The sequence below is a fragment of the Erythrolamprus reginae genome, chromosome 13 (assembly GCF_031021105.1).
Source record: "Erythrolamprus reginae isolate rEryReg1 chromosome 13, rEryReg1.hap1, whole genome shotgun sequence".
Classification (NCBI taxonomy): Eukaryota; Metazoa; Chordata; class Lepidosauria; order Squamata; family Dipsadidae; genus Erythrolamprus; species Erythrolamprus reginae.
The window spans coordinates 1,545,964-1,556,741 of record NC_091962.1 but is presented as its reverse complement, the minus strand read 5'-3'; the positions used below and the strand labels follow the sequence as shown (position 1 = coordinate 1,556,741).

Below are 10,778 nucleotides of genomic sequence, written 5' to 3'. Positions count from 1 at the left end.
CGTTGCTCCTTCAGAGGTTTACTGGCTGGGAACCAGGCAGGGGTGGGGGCGGTGGGGGAGAACCCCTCTCGCTTTCGGCTTTGCTCTTCTCGTCCCTGGTTCTTTCTGATCATTCATAGCTTTCTTCCCTGTAATCAATGGTGAGATAGTCCATCCAGAATCGGGCGAGGTACAGGGAAAAATTCGCAGCTGGGTGAAAAAAGAAAACGTTCGTTAATTCATTTGCCTCCCCATTTTTATTTATTTCGACCGATAAGGCAGTGAACATATCCAGCGTACCTTCCGTCTCCTACTTTCCCCACCACCAACACCCTGCGAGGTGGGCTGAGCTGAAAGGCAGGCAGGCCCAAAGTCACCCAAATTGGCTTTTGTGCTTAAGACGGAAACTGGGTCATTCTTTGTCAAGTGGACCAGGTGTCCGCTTGACTGAATTTTGCAGCCTTGTTTGAAAAGAAACCATCACAAAAACAACACGTATGATAGAAAGAATTGTGCTCTTTCTAATGAAATAAAAACGAAGGCGATTGAAGGTGAGAAAACAGAGAGCTCTGTTTCTTCACCTTCAATCACCTTCATTAGAAAAAGCACTTTTTTTCCCCCTATCGCTCCGTTTTCTCATCTTCAGTTGAAGTCCACCCTCTTAAAGCATGCTGGCTGGAGAATTCTGGGAGTTGACATCCATCCCTCTAAATGCATTCTGGCTGGGGAATTCTGGGAGTTGAAGTCTATCCATCTTAAAGCATGCTGGTTGGGGAATTCTGGGAGTTGACATCCATCCCTCTAAATGCATTCTGGCTGGGGAATTCTGGGAATTGAAGTCCACCCATCTTAAAGCATGCTGGTTGGGGAATTCTGGGAGTTGACATCCATCCCTCTAAAATCATTCTGGCTGGGGAATTCTGGGAATTGAAGCCCACCCATCTTAAAGCACGCTGGCTGGGGAATTCTGGGAGTTGACATCCATCCCTCTAAAATCATTCTGGCTGGGGAATTCTGGGAATTGAAGCCCACCCATCTTAAAGCATGCTGGCTGGGGAATTCTGGGAGTTGACATCCATCCCTCTAAAATCATTCTGGCTGGGGAATTCTGGGAATTGAAGCCCACCCATCTTAAAGCATGCTGGCTGGGGAATTCTGGGAGTTGACATCCATCCCTCTAAAATCATTCTGGCTGGGGAATTCTGGGAATTGAAGCCCACCCATCTTAAAGCATGCTGGCTGGGGAATTCTGGGAGTTGACATCCATCCCTCTAAAATCATTCTGGCTGGGGAATTCTGGGAATTGAAGCCCACCCATCTTAAAGCATGCTGGCTGGGGAATTCTGGGAGTTGACATCCATCCCTCTAAAATCATTCTGGCTGGGGGATTCTGGGAATTGAAGCCCACCCATCTTAAAGCATGCTGGCTGGGGAATTCTGGGAGTTGACATCCATCCCTCTAAAATCATTCTGGCTGGGGAATTCTGGGAGTTGAAGTCTATCCATCTTAAAGCATGCTGGCTGGGGAATTCTGGGAGTTGACATCCATCCCTCTAAATGCATTCTGGCTGGGGAATTCTGGGAATTGAAGGCCAGACTTATAAATTTGCCAACATTAGGAAACACTAGTAGCTTAGATGGTGGAGGGATTGGGAACTAAACAATAGCTTAAAAGAATCTGGCTTGTTACCCTGGGAAGCTCTTTCTTCCTCCTCCTCCTCCTGACCATCCTCTTACCTAAGGAGGTCAGGGCCAAGCAGGTCAAGAAGCCGTCATCCGCTTGCATGGTGTAGACGCTGGCTAGGAGGGACAAATAAAAGCTGGTCACGTGGGAGAACTGTTGAGAAACCCAAAGAAGAGCGGTTAGGAAAAAAATGAATGGTCTGCTTTTCTCTTCCTGCTTTTCCAGTGTTTCTGAAAATATTATAGAAACATAGAAACATAGAAGTCTGACGGCAGAAAAAGACCTCATGGTCCATCTAGTCTGCCCTTATACTATTTTCTGTGTTTTATCTTAGGATGGATATATGTTTATCCCAGGCATGTTTAAATTCAGTTACTGTGGATTTACCAACCACGTCTGCTGGAAGTTTATTCCAAGGATCTACTACTCTTTCAGTGAAATAATATTTTCTCGTGTTGCTTTTGATCTTTCCCCCAACTAACTTCAGATTGTGTCCCCTTGTTCTTGTGTTCACTTTCCTATTAAAAACACTTCCCTCCTGGACCTTATTTAACCCTTTAATATATTTAAATGTTTCGATCATGTCCCCCCTTTTCCTTCTGTCCTCCAGACTATACAGATTGAGTTCATTAAGTCTTTCCTGATACGTTTTATGCTTAAGACCTTCCACCATTCTTGTAGCCCGTCTTTGGACCCGTTCAATTTTGTCAATATCTTTTTGTAGGTGAGGTCTCCAGAACTGAACACAGTATTCCAAATGTGGTCTCACCAGCATTCTATATAGTGGGATCATAATCTCCCTCTTCCTGCTTGTTATACCTCTAGCTATGCAGCCAAGCATCCTACTTGCTTTCCCTACCGCCTGACTGCACTGTTCACCCATTTTGAGACTGTCAGAAATCACTACCCCTAAATCCTTTTCTTTTGAAGTATTTGCCAACACTGAACTGCCAATACAATACTCAGACTGAGGATTCCTTTTCCCCAAGTGCATTATTTTACATTTGGAAACATTAAACTGCAGTTTCCATTGCTTAGACTATTTATCTAGTAAAGCTAAATCATTTACCATATTACAGACGCCTCCAGGAATATCAACCCTATTGCACACTTTAGAGTCATCGGCAAATAGGCAAACCTTCCCTACCAAACCTTCCCCTATGTCACTCACAAATATATTAAAAAGAATAGGACCCAGAACAGACCCTTGTGGCACACCGCTTGTAATCTGACTCTGCTCAGAATACTCGCCATTAACAATAACTCTCTGATGTATTTTATTTTATTTTTATTTTTTTTAAAGGAAGAAAATAGGAAGGTGACATGGTACCCTCGGAAACGGTAGCCTCCCAGGCCTGTCACTTCACAGCAGGGGTCTCCAACTTCGGCAAAATACTTGTGGACTTCGACTCCCAGAATTCCTCAGCCATGCAGCCATGCTGGCTGAGGAATTCTGGGAATCGAAGTCTGCACGAGTTAAAATGGCCGAGGTCGGAGTCCCCTGATTTACAGGAATGTCTTGAGTCACAGAAATACACACACACACACACTGCCACAAGGGCCTTCAGGAACAGCAAAGGACATCGTGGGAGAGGAGTTGTTGTCTGGGAAACGCTGGCCATTTTGTGCAAGTGCCCACTAAAGAAAAAAAAATCCTTTATTTTTATTGATTTTTTACAATATTAAGATACACACAACCTAAAACAAGTGTTTGTGAATTATAAGGGGGAAAAAATCTGCCTTTATCCCCAAAATTGATTGATTGATTGATTGATTGATTGATGATTGGACTTATAGGCCGCCCTTCTCCGAGGACTCAGGGCAGCTCACAACATATATAAAATACAAAAAAACAATTCGAAAGTCCAATATTTAAAACAATCTAAAAAAAAACAATCTAAAAAAGTTAACTTTCACCTCGCCTACATCTTTGTCGTTGCAGCCTTACAGCCCAAACAAAATTGCCACCCCCCCAAAATCAGATAGAGATACATTTTCTGCCAATCAATCGATCGATCAATTTTAATTTGCCGCTCCTCTCACGGTGGCAGTTTGGCGATTCGTTCCAGTACCACGGGACCAGAAATGGCTGGATTCCCACAACACGCTTAGTCGGCATCCACAGCGGAACAAAATGTCACGCCGGTGCAGAAGTTGGTGAGAAATCAACGACACTGTCTATAGAAGGCCTGATGTTGATGGGAACTGGGGAGGGAGGCTTTTCATAAGGGAACAGATGCATTATTTCGAGTGGTTCAAGGCCATCCTATGCCCGCCCGCCTGGGCAGAAGCAGAAGGAGGACTCCAAGGAGGACACTGGTACAAACTGAGTGGGCCATCTGACAAGTTTGGGGGGGGGAAGGGATGTGAACTTTGGACTGAGTGGGAAACTCGAATCCAGGTGTTATTTATTTATTTATTATTTATTATTTATTTGATTTTTATGCCACCCTTCTCCTTAGACTCAGGGCGGCTTACAACATGTCAGCAATAGCACTTTTTAACAGAGCCAGCACATTGCCCCCACAATCTGGGTCCTCATTTTATCCACCTCGGAAGGATGGAAGGCTGAGTCAACCTTGAGCCGGTGATGAGATTTGAACCGCTGACCTTCAGATCTACAGTCAGCTTCAGTGGCCTGCAGTACAGAACTCTATCTGCTGTGCCACCCCAGCTGTTGCTCCCAGGTGTTCCCAGTGTGGGTGCCAGGATAGCTCAGGCAATAAATTGGAACTTTGAGGAGTACTTTGATTTGGCTTGGATGCTACCTGGAGCTTTGACAGTTGCATTCACCTAATATGGGGTGCTGAAACAAACCCTATCCTAGTTTTCGGTCATGGGTGGTTTCCGTTACTGTCACAAGGTAAGAAGCCTAAGTCAGGAAGGGCAACCTCGTTCAGAATAACACAATAACAGAATTGGAAGGAACCTTGGAGGTCTTCTAGTCTAACCTTCTACTCTAGCAGGAAACCATTTCAGATAAATGGGTGACACATTCCTAAAATGTGTTGTCCCTGAATCTAAAACCATCTTCTGTCCTTCTAACTGCCCCCATCCTCAATTTATAGGATAGGGGAACATGGGAGATGTAATTTAAAAGACCCCAAAGGAGTTAGACATTTTTTATTATGGCTAAAAGAATGGATAGAAATTAAAAATAAAAGATTATTGATGCTAGAGGGATATGATCTACAATAGGCTGGCATGGATTTCTCTGGGATGACAATAGGACAAATTCATATTTTCAGAGGCACACGATCAGAGATTTACTCAATGGACAAAAATTTAAAAAAACAACACTATAGGAAAATACCGAACTGGTTTTCAAGTATGGAAGCCATGACTCACTCAAATACAATGGGCCTCAACAAAATGGTTGAATACTAAGCAATTTTAGAGGAAGGAGGTTTAAAATCCATCCAAAAATTAGAATAACGAGGAATTAAAATTGACGGTGGCCATATTTCCAAATTAAATCAAGATTAGGTGACAAAAAACATTTTGGAATAAAAAGAGAAAAATCAGAACTAGATAAAATTTTATTAGGGCAAGAAAGGGAAATAACAACTGAATTATACAAGTTCCTACTAAACTACAAATGGAGATGGAAATAGTAAAAGGAAACATTATTATTATTTATTAGATTTGTAATTAGTAATTGTAGTTATGATTAGTTGGGCCAGAAACTTTGGATATAGTATAAATTTAGAACAATGGGATTAATTTTGGAATAAAAATTATAAACGGATGAAATCAATAACATATAAAGAGAACGTATGTAAGATGTATTACAGGTGGCATTTACCTCTAGTGAGATTGGCTCAAATTTAAGTCCCAAATGCTGGAAATGTAATCATAAAAACACATCTTACTATCACATGTGGTGGACCTGCCCTCTTAAAAAAAATGGTTAATGGAAATTACAAAACAAAAAAATAGCTATGAAATCTGAAACATTTCTACCAGGAATAATGGACCAGAAAATGGAGAGGAAATACCACTATATTATATTACATATTCTTACCACTGCAAGGATCACGCTTGCACAATTTTGGAAATAGAAAGAGGTACCAACTGAAAATATAACAATAAAGAACATTTTTGAATGTGCTGAACTAGATAAAATGACAATGGAATTAAATGGAAAGAATATTATGAAATTTGGGGTGCATTTTACAATTGGCTTGAAAGGAAAAACAAAATGAAACTGTATTTATCAAGCGATATATGATTTTGTGTATTTTAAGTTGGCACAACTATATCTACTGAGTAAGATGAGATATGTTATTGGAAAAGTTTACAGAAATATGTGAATTAGAGGAACAATATAAGCATAAACATATCGCCAATATCAATTGCTGTAAGATAACTAGAGGTTATATAGTGTAGCTGTTTGTATGTTAGAGTTTTGTCTTGTCCTGGTTTGTTTATAGTTTGTCTGTTGTTTTCATGGGGGTTTTTTCCACTGTATTTTTGTAACTTTTTAAGTGTAAATAATTTAATAAAAACTATTTTCTAAAAATAAAAAAAGGTAATTTTGAGTTAGTGGGGGACATGATAGTAGTGTTCCAATATTTGAGGGGCTGCCACAGATAGGAGGAAGGTCAAGCTGTTCTCCAAAACACAAGACAAGGAAGAATGGATGGAAACTAAACAAGGAGAGATTCAACCTGGAAATAAGGAGGAATTTCCTGACAGTGAGAACAATCAACCCATGGAACAGACGTTGCCTTCAGAAGTTGTGGGAGCTTCATCCCTGGAAGCTTTCGAGGAGAGACTAGACTGCCATTTGTCAGAAATGGTGTAGGGTCTCCTGCTTGGGCTGGGGGTTGGACTAGATGACCTCCAAGGTCCCTTCTGACTCTGTCAATCTCTAATCTGCAAAAAGGCTGCAGTGCATCTATTTTCCTGGACCTGTTTTGGCATCCCAGCTAGAAGCCATCTATCCCCCCACTGTGGAATTGCAGAAGAGGCGAAGGAAGGGTTTTTTTTACCAGCAGCGACACGGTGAAATGGAAGCTCATGAGATCTCCTCTTTGGGAGACCAGGAAGTGGTAGAGGTCCCCAATGATCACTCCAATGTTGATGATGAACAGAACCCATGAGCCAATGATATAGATGACCTTGCTTGGGAAGGTGACGGTTAGGAAAGGGTCTTTCCATGTGCCAATTTTTGCCATCTTGGGCGCTTGGGTTCTCCTTCGCCTTAGGGAAGCTGCGAGGAAGGAGGCCCTTCCGAGAGAAGGTGGGTCTCAGAAGAGATCCTGGCCTGATGAAGTCATAAGGATGCAGAAGTTCTAGAAGCCAGGCGATTGGCAGCCTTTTCTCCTAAAGCAGGTGGGGATCGGGCATCACCCAACAGCAGGTGTCAATCCTGAAGCTGATTTGACCGTAGTCATCTTGGCGCTTCAGTGTTGCCAGATGGAGCTGAGAGCGATAGGGAAGGGGGTTTTTAGACAGCTGGGAATTTGTAGTCAAAACAAAATACTTTCCCTTGAGAATCAAGGACATTCTTCCTGGTCAGAGGAAGGCGGAACGATGTCACCAGGCAACCAAACAGTGCCACGATTAGACCATGCGACCGATTGTTTTGAGAAAGAAACAAACTCTTACTTAGCTGAAAACCAGGGGAACCTTCAGAGTCACCAGATCTGTGCCAATATGACGTATCCAATAAAGCTATTCTTTGTGGAATCTATAGCTCCTTCCATAGAGACGCAGCTTTCAAAAAAAAGTGAGACCACGCTTGGAATACTGTCAAGTTGGTGCAGAAGTTGGTGATAACTTAACAGCTTGCCACACTATCTATTAGAGACCTGATGTTTATGAGAATTTGGGAAGGGAGATTTTCGTTCAAGGACATCCTATGCCCACCCACCAAGGCCAGAAGCGAAGGAAGGGCTGACACAATCTTAGTGGGCAACATGACAAGTTTGTGGGTGAGTGGGTGGGGGACAAGGGACGTGAACTTTCAACTGAGTGGAAAACTCAGATCCAGGCTTCCCTGTGTAGGTGCCAGGATGGCTCTGGGAATAAATTGGAGCTTTGAGGAATACTTCAACTCAGAGTCTGATTTAGTTCGGATGTTATCTGGAACCTTGACAAAATACTCTATGCAATTCTGGTCACAATACAAAAACCAGGTTCAGATCTCGAAAAAGTGTAAACAGCAAGAATTATAATAAAGGGTCCGGAAGCTGTTGTGGTTGGCTCTGGCCCAGCTCCTGCCGCAAGGAATGTGGAGGTGGATGCAGGAGAAACATCAACATGTCAAAGGCCTGTTTTATTGCCGACAGAGTCAGGTAGTGACAGATAAGTGAGGCCACCTGTGGTTGGGTGGGGCTGCTGTAATTAGTGCTACAGATAAAAGAGCAGCCTGATGGTTTAGCCTCATGGCAGTTTATCTGATTCATAGTTTCGTCAAGATCGTCGTTTTTGCTGTTCAAGATTGTGTGTGGACTTTCTGGACTTTAGAATTGGACTCAATTTCCCAGTTATTGGGTGCATTTAACCTGTGCCTTGTGTGTACCAGAAAATCCCTTTGACATTTAAAAAGGGAGCTGTTTCTGTTTTTTTGTTGATAAAAACTTTTGGGTTTTCCTTCTACTGTGTGGTGTGTGTCTTTCTGGACTAATTACCCTGTAATTACGGGCAGTTGGGACACGCGGGCAGAACAGAAGCTAAAACACACAATGATTTAGAAAATTAGGTATGTCTGGTCTAACCACAGAGGACTACAGATGACATGATAGCTGTCTTCCAGTACTTTTGGGTGGGTGGGGTGTCACAAAGAGGGGATTGACTTAATATCCAAAGCACTGGAAGGCAGGACAAGAAGTAATAAATGGAAACTGAGGTGAAATCCATCCTAGAACTAATATAGTTAGATATGATAGATATTAGATAGACAGACAGACAGACAGATTTTAGATTTAGATTTAATTGGATTTGTATGCCGAGGACTCGAGGCGCTTCACAGCATGTACAAAAAACAGGAAACAGTAATAACAGTCCAATACGTTAAAAACAATCTTTGAAATTCTAATTTAAAAACTATCAATACTATTAATTTAACAATCAAACTAAAACATTTGGTCAGGGGGGAAGATAGATAGATAGATAGATAGATAGATAGATAGATAGATAGATAGATAGATAGATAGATAGATAGATAGATTAGGGAAAGCAAGTAGAATGCTTAGCTGCATAGCTAGAGATATAACAAGCAGGAAGAGGGAGATTGTGATCCCTCTGTATAGAGCTCTGGTGAGACCCTATTTGGAATGCTGTGTTCAGTTCTGGAGACCTCACCTACAAAAAGAGATGGATAAAATTGAACGGGTCCAAAGACAGGCTACAAAAATGGTGGAAGGTCTTAAGCATAAAATTTATCAGGAAAGACTTCATGAACTCAATCTGTGTAACTCTGGAGGACAGAAGGGAAATGGGGGACACAATCGAAACATTTAAATATGTTAAAGGGTTACATAAGGTTCAGGAGGGAAGTGTTTTTAATAGGAAAGTGAACCCAAGGACAAGGGGGCACAATCTGAGGTTGGTTGGGGGAAAGGTCAGAAGCAATGTGCGAAAATATTATTTTATTGAAAGAGTAGTAGATGCCTGGAACAAACTTCCAGCAGACGTGGTTGGTAAATCCAGTCACTGAATTTAAACATGCCTGGGATAAACATATATCCATCCTAAGATAAAATACAGGAAATAGTATAAGTGCACAGGTCGCAGATGTGTATATATTTGTACAAACAACTCAAATAAATGTGCGTGTGTGTGTGTAGATAAATAGGTGATAGATGTATGTACAGAGACATAAAACCCGCTCATCTCCCTCACAGACAGGCTCTGGGCGTACAAATAAAACATAAAAGCATAAACGCCATCTAAAAATTGCCACGGCTATCAAAAGGCAATTAAAAACCTTCCCCAAACTACTGTATTCGCTTTACTCTACTCTTAAGTCCGCCAGAGGCTCGTGACAAGCGAGAAGCCCGGAAGGAGCAGCTCTTTTGACGCTCTAGGCTACGGAGATGGGTGTACTGTATGTCAAACTCTATCGCGCGGAATCTTACCGAAGTGCGAGGAGCGGGCGCGTCTCCATGGAGACTCTGGCGGACTTCCTGGCTGCACCGGCGCCGCGACGGAAGTGCTCCGCGGGGGGCGTGGCCAAGCCAGCCGAAGAGCTTTTTTGGGCTTTTTTTCCTCCATGGCGGCGGCGGCTCAGCCCGAAGGCGACCCGGAGCCTCCGGGAGGGAAGCGGCGTCCTCACGGCATGCTCAAGCTGTACTACGGGCTGCCGGACCCGGCGGGGGAGGCGTTGGGCGACGTTGGCGGCCCCATTGACATCAACGGGCCCCATTTCGACCCAGAAATCTACCTGACCAAGGTTGGGGGCTAGGGACACGCCCCTCAGCCGAAGGGGTCTCTGGGCATGCGTAAATGGCTTCCAGGGCAAGGGGTGTTCTCCAACCGTGGTCACTTTAAGACTTGTGGACTTCAACTCCCAGAATGCCGCAGTCAGCTTTTACTGACTTAACCAACACGATGGTTGCTTGGGGAATTCTGGGAGTTGAAGTCCACCTGTACTAAAGGACAATTTCAACCAACAACATGGCTGCCTGAGGAATTCTGGGAGTTGAATTCCACAAGTCTTAAAATTGGCCAAGTTTGGAGAGACCCCCACTTCCAGGGGAACTACAACCTCCGTTGTTCCTTTTGGCCATAGAATCCCAAGGCTGGAAGGGCCACCTGGAGGTCATCTAGTCCAACATTACAGTATTATGACAGCAATTTCTCCTGGATGGTATAAGGTTTCCTGCAAGGGGTTGGACTGGAAGACTTCCTTCTATTATTCTGTTTTAAGGTGTGTTCTGTGTTCTGTTTGCCTCTGTGTGTGTGTGTGTGTGTGTGTGTGTGTGTGTGTGTGTATGTGTGTGTGTGTTACCTATAACCATTTTGGTGCAGTGGTTAGAATGCTGTATTGCAAGCTAACACTTTCCACTGCACCAGTTCGATCCTGACCAGCTTCCGTCCTTCTGAGGTGGGTAAAATGAGGACCCAGATGATTGGAGGCAATATGCTGACTCTGTAAACCACTTTG

The 10,778-nt window shown here is 43.1% G+C and overlaps 2 protein-coding genes across 3 annotated transcripts in view; one reads left to right on the top strand and one right to left on the bottom strand.

The window, feature by feature from the left end:
- Positions 1-8: 8 nt before the first annotated feature.
- Positions 9-6,843, bottom strand: TMEM262 (transmembrane protein 262). The gene is made up of 3 exons (XM_070766551.1): positions 6,658-6,843; positions 1,717-1,816; positions 9-189 (listed from the first exon to the last, which is right to left on the bottom strand). The coding sequence occupies exons 1-3, from the start codon at positions 6,841-6,843 to the stop codon at positions 110-112; spliced, it is 366 nt and encodes a 121-aa protein (XP_070622652.1). The 3' UTR covers positions 9-109.
- A 2,942-nt stretch (positions 6,844-9,785) lies between these two features.
- VPS51 (VPS51 subunit of GARP complex) overlaps positions 9,786-10,778 on the top strand; it is a 31,787-nt gene continuing 30,794 nt past the window's right edge. The window contains exon 1 of one of the 2 annotated variants that reach the window (XM_070766271.1): positions 9,786-10,064. In XM_070766271.1, coding sequence (XP_070622372.1) covers positions 9,885-10,064 — 180 coding nt within the window. In that variant the 5' untranslated portion in view covers positions 9,786-9,884. Of the gene's footprint in view, positions 10,065-10,453; positions 10,542-10,778 lie in introns of those variants that run through there. The other variant, XM_070766272.1, reaches the window with a different exon arrangement.

What these genes read in the sequence shown, in the direction of transcription:
- TMEM262 (XM_070766551.1), bottom strand. Translation starts at nt 6,843, where the DNA reads ATGGCAAAAATTGGCACATGGAAAGACCCTTTCCTAACCGTCACCTTC. An exon ending in ATTTCACCGTGTCGCTGCTG is followed by an intron (nt 1,817 to 6,657) that starts GTAAAAAAAACC and finishes GTTTCTCAACAG; the next exon opens with TTCTCCCACGTGACCAGCTT. An exon ending in CTTGGCCCTGACCTCCTTAG is followed by an intron (nt 190 to 1,716) that starts GTAAGAGGATGG and finishes TTTTTCACCCAG; the next exon opens with CTGCGAATTTTTCCCTGTAC.